The sequence below is a fragment of the Rhamphochromis longiceps genome, linkage group LG11 (genome assembly GCF_057381845.1).
Source record: "Rhamphochromis longiceps isolate RC_006_pf linkage group LG11, R_longiceps_female_GT1.1, whole genome shotgun sequence".
Lineage (NCBI taxonomy): Eukaryota > Metazoa > Chordata > Actinopteri > Cichliformes > Cichlidae > Rhamphochromis > Rhamphochromis longiceps.
In genome coordinates, this window is record NC_140567.1 from 4016422 (window position 1) to 4033263 (window position 16842).

The 16842-nt window shown below is 40.4% G+C and overlaps 1 protein-coding gene across 2 annotated transcripts; it reads right to left on the reverse strand.

The window, feature by feature from the left end:
• Positions 1–383: 383 nt before the first annotated feature.
• Positions 384–2659, reverse strand: LOC146658432 (uncharacterized). 2 transcript variants are annotated; one of them, XM_085421741.1, is made up of 4 exons: positions 2580–2654; positions 1510–1658; positions 644–808; positions 384–569 (listed from the first exon to the last, which is right to left on the reverse strand). In XM_085421741.1, exons 2-4 carry the CDS (start codon positions 1564–1566, stop codon positions 399–401), a joined length of 393 nt encoding a protein of 130 aa, XP_085277867.1. In that variant the 5' UTR covers positions 1567–1658; positions 2580–2654; the 3' UTR covers positions 384–398. The 2 variants fall into 2 exon arrangements, 1 of the variants encoding a protein (XP_085277867.1); XR_014913655.1 differs by lacking the exon at positions 1510–1658 and having other exon boundaries at positions 418–569; positions 2580–2659.
• Positions 2660–16842: the final 14183 nt, after the last annotated feature.

A 16842-nucleotide genomic window follows, 5' to 3' on the forward strand; every position in this document is an offset into this window, starting at 1 on the left:
AGACAAAAAGGCATTTTAACCCTCAGCACAACATCACTACTAATACATGTCACATATTAGTGTTTTAAACAGTAATAAGTAAATATATTTGCTATACTATAAATAAATATATATAAATACTATAGCTACAGATAACACAACAAATAATACATGTATTGTTTAATTAATAAAACATCAGAAAGTGATAAAACACATTAGAAATAGAAATAGCTTCATAACAGACCAATAAATCAACACATTTTCATCAGCAGATGTTTGCATGTTCAGTAAAAATATTTCAACAAGTTTATGATTAAAATGATCAATGAACTTCAGCCTTACGCTATGTAATGTACGTTTCATGTTGTACTCATGGTCCTTTGTTAGTCCAGTTTAGGACAATGTCTCTGACGTATGTATCATATCAAATATGTCATATCAAAACAAGCCCACACCTGCACTTGTTTCAGTTTTTCACTGGTGTTTCCTGTCAGCTGGTCAACCTCACTCAGGCGGACATCCATATCAGCCAACCAAACGACAAGCTCCTCCCTTTGTGCTTCAAATCCCTCCCACTCTGAGACAAGGAGCTGAAAGAGAGAGAAAAGAGTCAATTATAAAGAAGAGAGAAAAGTGAAACCCTCCTCAGGTCTGACTCGCATACCTGCAGTTGACCTGTGATGGACTCCAGTTTGGCGTTCACGTCATCCCTCGCCGATGCCAGCAGCCGAGTCTGCAGGGTGCCCTGGAAGAGCTGAGTTAATGTTCGACTCCTCCTGGTCAGGCTCTCCAGCTGGATGAGCCGAGGTCTCCCCTCTCGCCGCTGCCTCTGAACACAGAAACACAAATTGCATCTGAAGCAGGAGGTGCAGATTTTTTGTGCTATTCTTTTCTAAATCCAGGCTAGATCACGTGGAGGTATTTGGAAAACTTTTTTGGCCAGTGGACGACTGTTGTCTTGCAGAAAGTCAAATCAAACATATGCGATACACAAGCAGTTCACAAGAACACATTATAAAAAATAAGTCCAGTTCTTGCCTGATTTCAAGTGAAATCTGCATCAAAACAGGGTGACAGAAGTAAAACGAGTGCACAAAGCCTCACTGTGTACAAGCCTGCTATTACAGTTCTCCTCTATGCAGACGACTTTCCTGTTTTCAAGGCACAACTTGGATCTGCTGTACGAATCTTATGGATACACACTAAATGAAACAATAGTGTGCATGACTCCAGATTCTGATCCCTCATCCTAATATGGTCCCAACATAGCAACAGCAATAAAGCAGATGCTGAGGCTTCAAAATACAAAGTCCATAAACCAATGGCTGACGTGGGTTTTATCATAAGGGTGATAAATATACAGATTTCAGTCTGTCTTAGAGATTTGATGTTCATTTACCTGCAGATGCACTATACGTACCTGCTCCATGGTTTTTCACAACATTTTGCACATCACTATTTAATACAGGAAGTAGGTGAACTAAAACAAGTCATCTTTCTTTGTGAGAGGACCATATTAATGAAACAAACCTCAATGACATGATAGGGATCCCTAAAGATGCTCCTGCTGCTTCTCTTCCTCCTCATCCTAAGCTTCCTTCTCCTTGTCCTCGCCTTCCATCCAATTGTAATTCAACCTAATTGTGTTTCTGCCCCTCCTCTTCCTCATTTTGTTGGCGCTGTGAACACAATTAATGTGACTCTGGATTAATTTGTGCAAACAAGAAAAATCTACAGCTTTTTGGTCAGAGGTGCTCTTGTGATTTACGCCGGGTAGAGTAGATTTATGTGTTGATGCTACCTGCTTCAGCTCTGGCTGCTGAGTGATATTTACACCCTGGCTGGATTACAAACTTTAACCATGTGCTGAACTTTGGCCCAGCGTTGATACCTCTTGTTAGTATAACGACCTCTTCTTAGCTTGTATGTATGATGTATGATGGTGGATAAATGAAATATACAAAAAAATTAACTATATTACAAAAGAACATCTATCTTGGAAACATCAAATGACCGGAGCATAACTTGTCAACTAGTCCGAAAATAAGTTATACAGGAACAGTCAAAGACACACCTTCTCATGTCACATTTCTATTCATTTCTATATAATTCGATTAGACAATAAAGAGTTATCTAATCTAATTATTCATTCAAAACACTTATGCATAGCTGCATTTTATACAGCTCATACAGAATTCAAAGTACAGGTTCATGTGAGTATTTAATGTACGGCTCAGATCTACAGGATTTCAGAGTTTCTAGAGCAGACACAGAGCTCACGCCACAACAGGCTTCAGGCGCCATTTTAGTGACTTTAACAATATATTACATTTTAATTTCGGTCTAGCTGACATTAGGTTATGTACGCAGCACACAATTGAACCACATATTTTAGAAGCCAAAGGTTCAAATTAGCTGGGAGCAGCTTCACTTAATTATAACAGTGGTTTTGTTAGGAAAACAGTTGGATACTAAATTGCGCTGACGTCAACGGCTAACGTATCTAGCTAATCGCTACTGTTAGCACAACATCAACAGCAAGCTACAATGACGAGTAACAAAAACAAAACAGTAATAAGGTTTTAATGAAAATGTTTTACCTTTTCTAACAGTCCCAGAATCCACAGCTTCAAAGTCCAGCAGGTACTGAAGACTGTTATCCGTTTCGCTGTCACCGTCCCTGAGAAAGTGTTTTTTTTTTCCCCGAAAGGTCAAGGCCCGCCGCTCGCGCACTCTGTCTGCGCATGCGCATCCCAACGATTGACCTCCTCCGTCCGCTCCCGGGAGGTTATAGTATGACGTGTTCTGACGTCACTCTCCCTCTCCCTGTCATTTATTTGGCTCGAAACACATATTAACAAATTGCTCAGTGATGAACAACTACTCAGATCATTTCCCTAAGCAGTGCGCTTTGTCAAAACGAAGTGTGTCCATTACACTGACATTCTGTTCTGCAATTGTTATTTACTTGTATTTTATAATTTGACTTTACATACTGCTGGGTGGTTTGTAAAGTTTACAATAACTAGTATTATCATTATGCTATATTTTCAAAAATATATAATAATCTCAAAAATAATGCCTTGGAGTAGAAAATAGTAATGCTATTTAAAACTAAAGTACAGTATTTGAATGTGTGTATTGTGTCTACTGTTTGTTAACTCACCATATTCATAATGTGTTTGTGGGGTTAGGGGTGTGTGTGTGTGTGTGTGTGTGTGTGTGGGGGGGGGGGGGGGGGGTTAGGGTCTTTAGGCTTTGGCCCCCACCCCTGCCACCAGTATATTTTTAAGCAAATATTTCTAACTTTTATTTGAATATTCAGTTTGCTACCATCTTCTCTTAAAGGGTAATTGCCAGGTATCCCGCCCTCTCCCTTCGCACACACATGCACACAAAGAAAACACACAGTATAATTCACAGCCTCATTATAGTGAATAAATATTTATGCCATTTACACCATCAAACTTAGATTGCTAAGGATGAAGAACCTTTTGTTCTTTAAAGAACCATTTGTAATAGCTGAAGAACCATCAACAAAATAAAAAGGTTCTTTGACGTATGATGGTTCTTTAAAGAACCATGAAGACATCTGAAGAACCATTTAAGAACCATAATTTTTCTGAGTGCAGGCAAGGCAGAGTGATGCATCCCGAGACAACAGGATGGGGACATCTACATAACTGTGTGAGTCAATTGCATTTAAAAAGTTTATCAATTCACTTGAACCAAAATTACGAACACCCGGTGCTGCAAGAGTTAATAGTCTCATTGGGGCCAAGATATACATTTTATAGTTGCCTGGTATCAATGGTTGTTCATCTGCCTTTATTTATTTATTCATTTATTTATTTAAAGAACCCATAGGTGGGAATGTGAGTTGTCTGTCTCTGCGTGTTAGCCCTGCAACAGACAGGCGACCTGTCCAGGGTGCAGGGTATGGTAGCTGGAATAGCAACATACCCAAGGATAAGCAGAAGAGAATGACTGATATGATGAAACTGGGATTTTGTTACACTTAATTATTGCAAACACGACTAAAGCTATAACTGAAACTAATCAAAACTAAACTGAAACTAAGGATTTAAAAAAAAACAAAAAACTAAACTAGCAAACAATTGGTAAAAACTAATTAAAACTGATATAAAATTGAAAATCTGAAGTTAAAACTAAATAAAAATAAAAACTAATGAAAATTGCAAAACTATTAAAACCCTGGTTCTCACTCGCTCGCTCCGTTCAGCCGATCAATTGCTGCTGTCAGTCCTTAAGTCGCGGCTGAAACTCAGAGGAGATCGAGCTTTCTCAATTGCGGCTCCGATGCTTTGGAACAACCTTCCCCTTCATATTAGACAAACGTTTTCAGTGCAGTTCTTTAAGTCCAGATTGAAAATCTGTTTTTATTCACTGGCTTTTAACTCGGCGGGAAACTTACATGCCTCCTGTTATTTTATACTATATTTTGCTTTTCTTTGTTTTTGCGTTGTTCAGCACTTTGGTTTTAAAGTGCTAAGATGATGATGATGATGATAGTATTTCTGCTCAGGAGGAATACTACTTTTTGCATTCTTCTTGATGTTTATTAGTAGTTGGAAGACACTGACATAATGACACTAACAATTGCTATAAAATACAGACAAGAATGTCACTCAAAAGAAAAAAACTCAAATCAACTCAAATCCTATCAGAAAGTTCATCTCTTTTAAAAATATGAACTTGTAACTTTCACTCTTAGTTATTTTACCAATAAAATCATATGAGCTCCTAAGGAATCCATCAGCATTGACTTTTTTCAGCCCCCCTCAAAATGATTGAAAAATAGGGGTCAATACCAAAAGCTCCATTAAAGTAACAAAATCACCAATACTTAAACCAGTGCAGGACTCCTGCGGTTGTTGCCTCCCTATATGTGTGTGTGTGTGTGTGTGTGTGTGTGTGTGTGTGTGTGTGTGTGTGTATGTATGTAGCTCATACTACCCATTCACTAAATGAGCCACAGTTAGTTTCATTTGAATGAAGTTCAGCTAAATAAGATCTGATGCCTACTCTGGGTTATTGCTTCCATACAAGCAGCAAATGAAATGCAAAAATTATGCATTTTGGCAAGATTTCTCTTTGGATTAATTTGGTTAAACATATAGCAAGTTGTGGAAGTGCTGGGATTTATTTTTTATCACAGTGTATTGTGGAGAGGTTTTGGAGGTAGACTGTTACTCTCATAATATTAGGCATTACAGAGAGAGGCCCCTTCTCTAAGGAATATGAAGGGGAGGGTTGCTAGTGGAGGCCTCAGGTACATACATTTGTGAGCCTGACTCTGTTAGAAAAAAAAAGTTGTAAATTTCTGGGTTAGAGGAGCTCTTCCCCCTTTTCTTATCCTCTTTATGCAGGTCTGATGGAGGGTAAGAGGTGGTTGCCATGGTGATGGGCGAAGTGGCGTCTCCAAATAAGGAGATGCCCAGAAATCTGCAGAAGAAACTGAAGTCTGAGCCAACATCAGGCATACCCATATGGGAAAGAAATAGTAAAAACCTATATGTGATTTACTCATGAAAGTGGCCACTTTCTCATTACTTTCATACATTGTTTTAGTAAGTATCTAAAACATACAAGTTTCATTATATAATTTTTCAAGGGATCTTATATCTGTTTTTACTCTTGTATGCTTTTCATACAAGTTTCACACAAGACAGATACAAATTTTATAAGATTTATATATATCTTTTCCATATGGGTAAGGCCACCCTAAACTGTTTTGACCAATCACCTTAGTGTCCTGTTTATCACACATAATATATTCTTCGGATGACTGACCGTAACGATATCCCTGCGATGTGGACGATGCAACCACGAGTAGTAACATCCCAAGCAGTATTTAGGAATAGGAAGTGGTAATATCTTATCCACCAGGGGGAGGCGCATTCATTTACAGGCTTTCTACGCAATTGCACTCCAATTGTGCACCAGTATGTATGTGTGTGCAATTCTGCCAGAAATATGTGGCGCTTTGGTCTAAACGTTTCAAGTGATTATTTAAAGTAAGTGAAAGCTACTGTAGGAGAGAACCATGAAACTCTGGGATTGTGCTTAAAACTACTGGTAAGTGCCCATTTATGAGTTCCAAATAAATTAACACTCATAGGGGCAAATATCACAGTCCTGCCTGCTTACTCAAGCAGTCTGCTGTTTAGTATGTCACTTTTGTGGTCCATTTTAATACTCTGGTTCAAAGATTTTGCGTTGTGAAAGAGGCACTCCAAATCCCACTAAACACTGAACATTGGATAGACATGTGGATCATGTCTATATAGGGTCTGTTGGTCCATGACCAATTCTGGACAACTACATGACGTCTAAACTAGTTCCACAATTTAGACGTCCAACCGTGACCCAACTTGGAAGTGAATATGATGTTCAATGCTTTAACTTTGAACAAAATTTTTTGGATGTCGTTTATACATGATTAATAAATGTAACATTTTTTAATTTACAGATATTAACATGGTTTTTATCAATATGATACATATGAATATGGATTATGTATAAACAACTATTATGTGTTAGACTGATTTATTCAGTACATGTTGATAATTTTTGGTTATTTTACATTTTCCTGTTTTTCTTTAACTAATTTTTTTTAGTTGATCAACTTATTTGTTTTAAACCAGGTTAAAAAATGTCATTTATTAAAATGTGTTGAAATATTATTGAAATCCCTGTTAAAATGTAAAACAAAAATGTTTTAAGTATTTAGAAAACTTACTTAAAATTACTTAAAAGAGAATTTGCGTTACATATGGTTCATTTTTAAAAGTATCCTGTTTTAGTGTGAAAAGCTTTGCAAGAGAAATGAGTGTGAGTGTGATTGTGATCGGTAACCTACTCTGAGAGAAGTTGCAATGGAAAGTACTAGAAGTTGTGCAAGTGTGTATGAACTATGGACTATCTGCTCAACAGTCTTCGTCGATGCATGCATTCTGCAAACTGTCTGTGACAAGCTGGGGTCATTTCTGCTCCAAATCGACTGAGCAGCTGCTCACTTTTGTTTTAGCTCAAGAGCCCACGCCATCTTGTAGATGTCCATGATCACTCTGCATTCCTTCACACGTAACTGTTTCTGCACAGAAAACGTGCCCTCCACCCCCTGAAAACATTGAATTACAGAGCTTATACATGTGGAAGCATTACAAAAAAGATGTCTAAAATGAGCCCAAGTTTGACTTTGAAAGACATCCACAACAGCCATATTTCGACCATAAATAGCCCGTACACAGAGGTCCTACCAACGACAACACTCTATGTTTAGCAGATGCTGAATTAAAGAAATTGCCTAGCGTTACAAAACAACCAGTCGACCAAAATTGAAAGTCCAAAAATGACTTATAAAAGACTTCACACCAACGTCACTTTGCGCCGTGGGACGCAACAATGGGTGTATGTCCCACCAGTAAGTGTCCAGCCTACAGTTTTTATTTATTTAGTTATAGGTGGATAAACTCCTTGAGCAACTACACTGAAAAATGGGAATTGGCAGAATTTTGAATTTGCACAAATGAATTTAGTTAATGCCACACAAGTCTTTCATGTTTTGTTTATTTACATTATTGAATAAAGTACCATTTACTTAATTATAAACAATACTGAAACTACTAATTTTTCTTGCATTGATATAAAATGACTAAATTAGTATACTAAAACCATTGTAATCATATTTGACCACCAACGGAAATGATGTAATATTTTCAAAGAGAGCAACTAAATATGATTGGATAATCACATAGGCGCGGCCTTTTGACAACAACATTATTTAAGGAGAGCGCAATTGATTGCCAGATTCTGGAAGACTGTTAAGCCACATGCAACCTTTGGCTCTGAGTGTCATGGTCCTGTCATGGTCATGTGACCCAGTATTCTGAGTTTCTTGATGTTTTTGTTATTCCTTTCAGTCTAGTGTCATTTCAGTTTATCTAGTTACATTCTGTCATGCCTAGGTTACAGTTTTAATTCATGATTTATCAAGCTCCCCATTTGTCTCATCCCTGTGTGAAGTTTTTCTGTGTTAAGTCTTTGTGTGTTTATCTGTCATGTTTCATGTCCAAGTTTTCTTTGTTGGTCTAGTTCGAGTCATGTCTGGGTCTCGTTATGTATCCCGTTTTATTTTGAAGGATCCTTGTGTTTTTTGTTTATTGTATTTAACTTCACGTCCCCTGTCCTGTCATTATGTTAATTGTTGTCGGCTGTTTTCCCCATGTGATTCCGCTTCCCCTGATCATTCCTTAAGTGTACTTAATCCGTGTGTTTCTGCTCAGTCGGTGTCAGATCGTCTGCATTGGTGATCATATCTTTATTCTCTTTCCCCCCCCTGCCCCCCCCCTCTTTCTTAAATAGATAACTATCATATCTGACATCATATCTCACAGTACAATAATATTGAACGCGTTGCATTGTTGTACTTTGTCATGTTTCTCAGGTCTTTGTCTGAATTTCTTATGAACATTACTTGTCATGTTCTCATGTTGTTGCTAAGGATTGTCTTATTGCACTCGAGTCACACTGGGTTAAATATTTACACTTGGGTTTTAAGGGGTATTTATTATTTTCTTCTTTATTTTATTTACGGGTTGTACGGAAGCCCCAAACGCAATTTCATTGTTCTCTGACAATGACAATAAATAAATGAAATGAAATGTTATCCTCATCTCATCTTTTCATAGGTTCCGTTATTGTGTCACGGTTTCATAGCCTGCCTAGTTACTCTGTGTTCATAGTTTTTTCATAGTTCTTTCACAGAGTGTCATAGTCTTTTGTTTACACAGTGTTCTTAGTCTTTCTAGTTTTTCCAGTTTCAGTGTTCTCTAGTGTTTTTGTCATGCCATCAGCCACAATAAAGGCTCGCTTTATTTTTGGAAACCTAGTTCTGTCTCCACCGTGTCTGCATCTGGGTCTACCTCCTCTTCACACCGGCGTACCCCGCCGTGACACTGAGTTAGTAGGCATAGTGAGAAGGTAAGTGAATTAAATACATTTGTTTTACTTGGGGAGGTTTTCACAGAATTATTTTGTTGCGTGCTGTATAAAAAGTAATCTGTAATGCATTTCATACAGCATGCACCAAAGTGCACATGTTGTTTTTTCCTTTTTTTTTTTTTTTTTTTCTTTTACACTGCTAGCTAAATGAAATCAAATCACTTTTAGTGAAATCAATAAAAGTGATTGGTGTTGGTATTAGCTACATGGCTATAGCTGAAAAATAGTCTAACAAAGTGCACATAGTCGGGAGAAATCAGCTGTTATCGGTCGGATTTGGAATGTGGTAGAGAACACTGGGGTTTTTAGTGGCTTAACAAGCTCCTAGAACGTCACAGAGATGCACACACACATGCATCAACACTACAATGAGCGGGTGGAGGGAGGTTTGGAGTCTTCTCTCACCCCCATTCTCTGCGACCTGCTGGAGCGGGGGGGCTAGGAGGAGGAGTTGGCCGTCCGACTGCGGTCTGGAGTGTGGGGCCTCCCTGCTGCTGCGGAGTCGGGGCGGTCTGCCTCCCCCCACCGCAGGGAAAAGGGTAACACCACCTGGGTCTGGGGGCAGTTCCCCCCCTCCAGGGGCAAGGGTACCTAGACCCGGGGCTTAGAGTACGCTTGGGGAGTGTGATCGTGTGTACAGCGTCTCTTTATGTCTGTCTCCACGTTGGTTGAGTGTGGAGTAAGTGTATATGAGAGCATGAGGGTGGGAATGGATGTTTGTATATGTGTGTGCCTGTATTTCTGTGTCTATATGTCAGGTTGGGTGTCAGGCGCCACCTCTCTGGGGACATCTTAGGCCCTCCAAGGTATGGAGGCCTATCTCCCCCTACCACCACTTCCCCTGCCAGTGGCGGACTCCCTCAGACATCGGTGCGTTGGAGGTTCTTTGTGTCCGGGGATGGGCGTCCAGGTACACACCGGCTCACTCCTTGGCGGCCGCTTATCGGGGCCTGGAGCCTGGGGCTTGCTCGGGCCACTTCGGAGGTGGGGTGCCCCCGGCCTCTCGGCCTGGGGCTCAGTCACTCAGGCACGGCTGGCTGCCGGCGGAGCTCACGGGCGCGTCACTGCAACTCCCCCTGGTTTCTGCTCCGCGGCTGCTGAGTGAGCCCTCATCTGGGACTCTCCTCAGCTCTTTCTGGGACAGTGGCGCGGCTGCCCCTCTGTTGGTCTTCCTTGGTCTCTTGTGTTCTGGGGGCCTCTGGATGTCTGGAGTTTTGATCTCCTCCATACCTGCTTCATGCCCTGGAGGACGGGGCTGTGGCCCCCCCACACCCTCTAGCAGATCATTAAAAATAAAATGGTAAATGGCCTGTATTTATATAGCGCTTTACTAGTCCCTAAGGACCCCAAAGCGCTTTACATATCCAGTCATCCACCCATTCACGCACACATTCACACACTGGTGATGGCAAGCTACATTGTAGCCACAGCCACCCACCATTACATGAAGGAACCTTTTAAAAAACAAAAAACAAGCGCGTCCATGCTCACAGGTGTACACACGGGTGATCACACCCACAAACTACACCCTTTTTGGCTCCTACCTCAAAGCACACTGTGTTCTGTTGATCTTACGTGCTGCACAATAATGTTTAATATTTAGTATTTACTGTCATATTCCCATATATCATTGTGATGTTGTTTATTCTATTACTCTTGTTCTCTTCTGCTTGTTTTCTTTTTTCTTTCTCAGCAGGTGACCCAGGTGATTGATATATGCTTTTTTTTTCTTCTTTTTTTTTCTTTTTCTGCTCATTCTGTTGGTTTTTGCCCTTGTCCCCCGTCCCTCTTCTCAGCTGTTTCTCTTTCCCTCTTTCTTTCTCCCCTTCTTTCCCCCAGTCAAGTCTGTCCCATATTCAGTAAGTGGAAATAAAATAAACAAAAAAAAAAAAAAAAAAATAGAACGTCACAGAGAGAGCGACATAGTGTTTGTGTTACACTGCTAGTCATCACTACAGCGGCTAATTGCTGTAACCGTCAGAGTTTAGCAAGCTGGGATCGCCACTGTGCGATATGTTAATTCTGGTGGCTAACACACACACAAGTCATAACAAGAATCCGTCCACACGTACACAGGTATTTTTGAAAACAGAGATTTCCCATTTTAATTAAAAAAAATTAAAATCCCATCCACGCCGCAGTTTCAAAAAAAATATCTCCGTCCACATGTAAACTCCAATGCTGTCAAGAACAGTGTAGAATGTTGGTTAATCAGAAGTCTAGAAGCCTGGGAGTGGAAGGAGTAAACAGTTTTGTATACTCACAAAACTTTGAATTAATTTTGAAAAGTTTTTGTGTTTTTCTAGAAAGGCAGCTAATTTTGTGTTACCTTTGAAATGATGAAGGCATTTGAAATGTTAATAACTAAAGACCAGGGCTCGCAAAATCGCTAGCCCGACGTCCCGGAGCTGGGCTATATGATAACCCAACGGGCGGGGCTGAGATAGATTTTGGTCGCCCGACTGGAGATATCGCTAGCTACGGGGCGCCGGGCTAGTGATTTTGCGAGCCCTGAAGACAGTATTTTGGATTTTGTGTCTCTGGCTCTCATGGCCAGGTTCACAACGCTGTGAAATACGACTGGTGTAGACTCACAACTGGGGAATACACAAAATGCATACAGAAATTTAATAAAAAACAAAATGTTTTCGCAACACGGACTACGAAGTTGTCGTAGGTATTTAATAATGGATTGGATTTATATAGCGCTTTTCAAGGCACCTAAAGCGCTTTACAATGCCATTATTCATTCACTCTCACACACTGGTGGAGGCAAGCTACGGTTGTAGCTACAGCTGCCCTGGGGCAGACTGACAGAAGCGAGACTGCCATATCGCGCCATTGGCCCCTCTGGCCAACACCAGTAGGCGGTAGGGTAAAGTGTCTTGCCCAAGGACACAACAACCAGGACAGAGAGCCCGGGGATCGAACCGGCAACCTTCCGGTTACAGATATGCTTCCCAACCCCTTGAGCCACAGTCGCCCCGTTTAGGTTGTGAGAGCGTCTGTGTTGAATGTATAAGTTCACTCTGACACCTCTGTCTTTCTAAATGGAGGCACAGTGACTGTGTATGTATATGTAAGTGTGTAAAAACTGCAAACAGTAAGATTAACAGCAACAGTATTTTGTCAATATCCGCTACTGTAGAAATTCATCTCATGTAGACGTAAGCGTGACGTCTAAAAAGGCGTTGTGTGAAAATCGCAGTTTTCAGTGATTCAAAATCCCGTTTATGTGTGGACGAAAGACCCAAATGCACAGAAAAAGCTGCGTTTTCAAGTGGGTGGGTGTGTGTGTGTGTGTGTGTGTGTGTGTGTGTGTGTGTGTGGCCTTAGACTTGGGTTTAAGAACCTTTGCCCATGAATGCCAAAGCATCTGTCGTAGTCATTGTCGTAGGTGAAGTGCCACTTACTTAATTATTATCTTATTCAAGCCCAACTAATACAGATATCTACAAACAGATACATTTGTTCAATGGTCAATTGCTCCCAGCATCCCAAGAAAAGCATGGTCAATAAACAGTGGTCCTAATTGTCTAATTAAGTTTTGGATTGTGAATTTTCCAATACTGTCCAAACAAAAGTTACAACCTTTTCTGTCTTTTTTTTTTTTTTTAACTTTGTGTGGATCATATGGGAGCTGCTTCTCCAAACATTATGTATAAGTAAGCAAAAGATTGGCACTTTAATGTTCTGCTTGTCCGAAATAACTTTTTTCAGTTAAACTTAATGTTGTTTGTGATGGTGGCATTTTTTACTTTTATGATTACACATATGTCTGGAAAATGAGGTTATATTCTTGTTATGTGCAATAACATCAATGTTATTGTAAACCTAGATTAATAAAGAAACAAACAATTCTTTAATGTTGGCTTCCAATTTTAAGCACCTATGAATGTAAGAGTGATGACAGATTTGTGTCAGGGGTTAAGTTTATGTGTGTGTGTGTGTGTGTGTGTGTGTGTGTGTGTCAGATAGATGGAGATAGATCGATCTCTGAATCTGACGTAATCCTCTGGATATTCAATGATGTGCTATGTGCAGAGGTGTTTTTTTTTTCTGTTCTCAAACTGATCTCCCTGTTGGAGCTCAGTCTGGGGGGAATTATTTTTTTCTCCTTATCTTTCCTCATGTGGTGCATTTTTCCATTGTTATACCCCCCTGACCTGTCTTCCCCATGTGATGTTTTTGTGTAATGTATGTATGGTCGGAGGGTAAGATGGCGCTGCCATTGCGTGCAATAGATCGGCAGCCTTAACATGAAATTTCCCCTTGTGGGACTAATAAAGGTATATCATATCAAATAAAGTCCATACAAAAGGGTGGTCCCCTAAGCACAGCATATTTGCCTAAGCAGTATTACAAGGAAAATTTCTGTGTTTTAGAACCAGTTGAATATATACTTGATGCTGAAAAGAAACACAGTTTCCAATACGTCCCATTACTGAAATTGTTACAGCAGCTGTTGAGTCGAACAGGTGTTGTTGATGAAGTTGTGAAATGCCATAAAAAACAGGCGGGCACAGACTCTACTGGGTCATATCATTGCAGGTCTTCAAGTGATGGTTCCCTATTTAAGGAAAACTTTTTCCTTTCTGGAGAAAAGCTAAGGATTTTCCTACGTTTTTATGTGGATGACTTTGAAGTCTGTAACCCCCTTGGTACCTCATGAAAGAAACACAAGCTTTGTGCCATTTATTGGGTTTTGACTAACTTGCCTTCAGGATCTCATTCCTCCTTATGTTCCATCTACTTGTCAGTGTTGTTCAAAACCACTGACGTTGAAACCTATGGTTATGACAAAATATTGGAACCTCTTCTACAGGATCTGAAAACTCTTGAAGGACATGGCGTTTACGTTCCACTATTAGGAGAGTCAGTCAAAGGTACAGTCGTAAGTGTAATTGCAGATAACCTTGGAGCACACAGTGTTGCAGGATTTATGCAAAGTTTTTCTGTAGAATACTATTGCAGATTTTGAACAGGGAAGAGCAGTGATATTCAGCTGTATTCTGTAGCGTCTGGTGCTTTCACGCTAAGAAGCAAAGAGCTTCACCAGGTCCATGTCAAACAAGCCCAAGATAGAGGTACAGGCTGTTGTGGAGTGAAAAGAGAATGTGTCTTCACCAAAAATCTGTCCCACTTTCATGTCATATTTGGTTATCCGCCTGATCTTGCTCATGTTTTTGAGGGTATAATCCCAGTAGAGTTGGGTCATTGCTTGACAGTTCTTATATCAAATTAGTTTTTCCCTTTAGCCGAATTGAACAATTCGATTCTGAAGTTCCCCTACAAATGGGAAGATAAGACAAACAGACCTCATGTAGTGTCACAAACTTTCTCTAGCACCAAAACAGTTGTAGGAAATGCGCATGAGAACTGGGGCTTGCTCCGGTTCTTGCCTTTTTTAGTTGGATCACTTGTGCCTGAAGATGGGCCTGCATGGCTTGTTCTCATGACTCTGATGGATATCACAGAACTTGTCGTGTCTCCTGTGCATAGTGATGACTCTCTGGCTTTCTTGGAAAGCACAATTATAGAGCACAGACAGAGATGCCAGGCACTGTTTCCTGATGTTAAGCTACTACCAAAACACCATTATTTGGAGCATTATCCACAGATGATTAGGTTTTTTTTGGTCCAGTTGTTTGGCTGTGGACAATGCGTTTCGAGGCCAAACACAGCTTTTCCAAGCAGGTCATCAGACACACAAGCTGCTTTAAGAATGTGCCTCTCTCCTTAGCCTCAAAGCATCAGATGATAGCTTACCATCTAAGCTCCCCATCTCTTGGCAAGACTGAACTTGAGGTCTCAGTTGTATCAACTTTTCCAGTGGATTTGCTTAAAGAGGAAATGGCTAGAGTCATTAGGCAAACGTTTCCTGACATTCTAGAGGTCAACCTTGCACAGTGTGTGACAATAAAGGGCATAACTTCAGGGGCGATCGTGGCTCAAGAGTTGTGTGTTCGTCTTGTAATCGGAAGGTTGCCAGTCTCGGTCGTTGTGTCCTTGGGCAAGACACTTCACCTACCGCCTACTGGTGTTGGCCAGAGGGGCTGATGGCGCGATATGGCAGCCTCGCTTCTGTCAGTCTGGCCTACAACTGTAGCTTGCCTCCACCAGTGTGTGAATGTGAGAGTGAATGAATAGTGGAATTGTAAAGCTCCTGAAAGGTGTCCTGAAAAGCGCTATATAAATCCAATCTATTATTATTATTCATTATTATAACTTATAGGAAGGGAATGGTACTGGCCCACAGGGCAGCTGGTGGGTTGCCAGAATTCTGTGAAATAAACCAGCTGCATTGTAAACCAGAGCATATTCTACATTGTCAGAGAGCTTGGTGGCTGGTACAGGGAGCACTTTCACTTCGTGAACTCCTTGACACTTATCCACTGGTTGACTACAAGATCGGATCGGTCCGCATGGTGACTTTAAAAAGGCATATAGAAATAAAAGGTGTGCAAATAAGTGTAATAAGTTCAGTCACATGTATTTCATTAGATACATTCTTTCTTTTCTTTTTTTACATCTGACCTTTTATAACTGACTGCTATGTATGAGTAACTGTATGAAGACTAAACTGAAATTATTGTTTCTGGGTGTCTGATGTAATGTTTTTTTTTTTTTTGTCTACAGAGTAACTGCTTAAAATGGGGGCCCCTTATGATCCCAAAGATCATCTTGACTGATGGAACCTGTCAAAGGCTCACTCTCTCCAATGGACCACCTGAATCAATTGAGGATCTCATCGTTGAAGTCAAGAGACAGTGTGGCCTTCAGGGCAATTTCAGACTTCAGTTTATGGATTCCTTGTTTGGGAATGAGTTCTTTGTGGCACTGAGACAGAGGGACTCTTAAAGTTATTGACATGTCAAGACCCACCACTATGCAGCATGAGGATTATATCATTCCTGATCCTGTCCAGGACTCCGAAGCCCTCAGCTGTTCCTCTGTTAACAATTCTTCGTACCTGTCTGGTGGATCTGTGGACACGGATGTGTTGTCATCAAGTGAGTCAACAAGCTCACGGTCTTCTTGGCCTGCTGTCTTTTATGTGCCCAAGTGTTCAAATTACAACTTCAGCAGGAAAAAATTGCATACAATCAGAATGGAACTGCACTTATTCCAGATCCCAAGTTGAAGTCAGCCATCCTTGACGGTTTGGTGCAGGAAATTGTGAAGTATAAAGTGTATGTCATTTTTTTTTCCCATTTTCAGGAAGGAACCATGAGATTGTTTTTGTTTGCTCAGTTGTTGGGATTTATTTTTATCTGTAAGGCTAATATCTTGTAATTGGGATCACACGTGTGTTTTATTGTTTACCGCACAGTGGAAGTAGACTGTTACTCTGATACCAACAGACACAAGACTAAGGCTACGTTCACACTGCAGGCGAAAGCACATCAAATCCGATTTTTATTTATTTATTTTTTGACCCTATGCGACCCATATCCGATCATGCTATGACAGTGTGAACGGCACAAATCCGATATTTTCAAATCCGATCTGGGTCACTTTCGTATGTGGTACTGAATCCGATACATATCCGATGTTTTAGAAAGCGACTGCTGTTTGAACGGTCATGTCGCATTAAATCCGTCTTTTACGTCACTGGCACAAGACAGACGCTAATTATCAGCGCCGGAGAAGACGACGTGAACACTTCCTGGCCATCCAGTGTAGATGTCAGTGAAACTGTTGGGAAGACAACGTGAACATTTTATTTGTACTGTATAATCTGCAGATTCTGACAGAAATCTGCAACTATCCTTTGAAGCACCGCTCCTCTCTAAAACAGCAATAAGGATCATTATTAGGTTATTTACATTATTA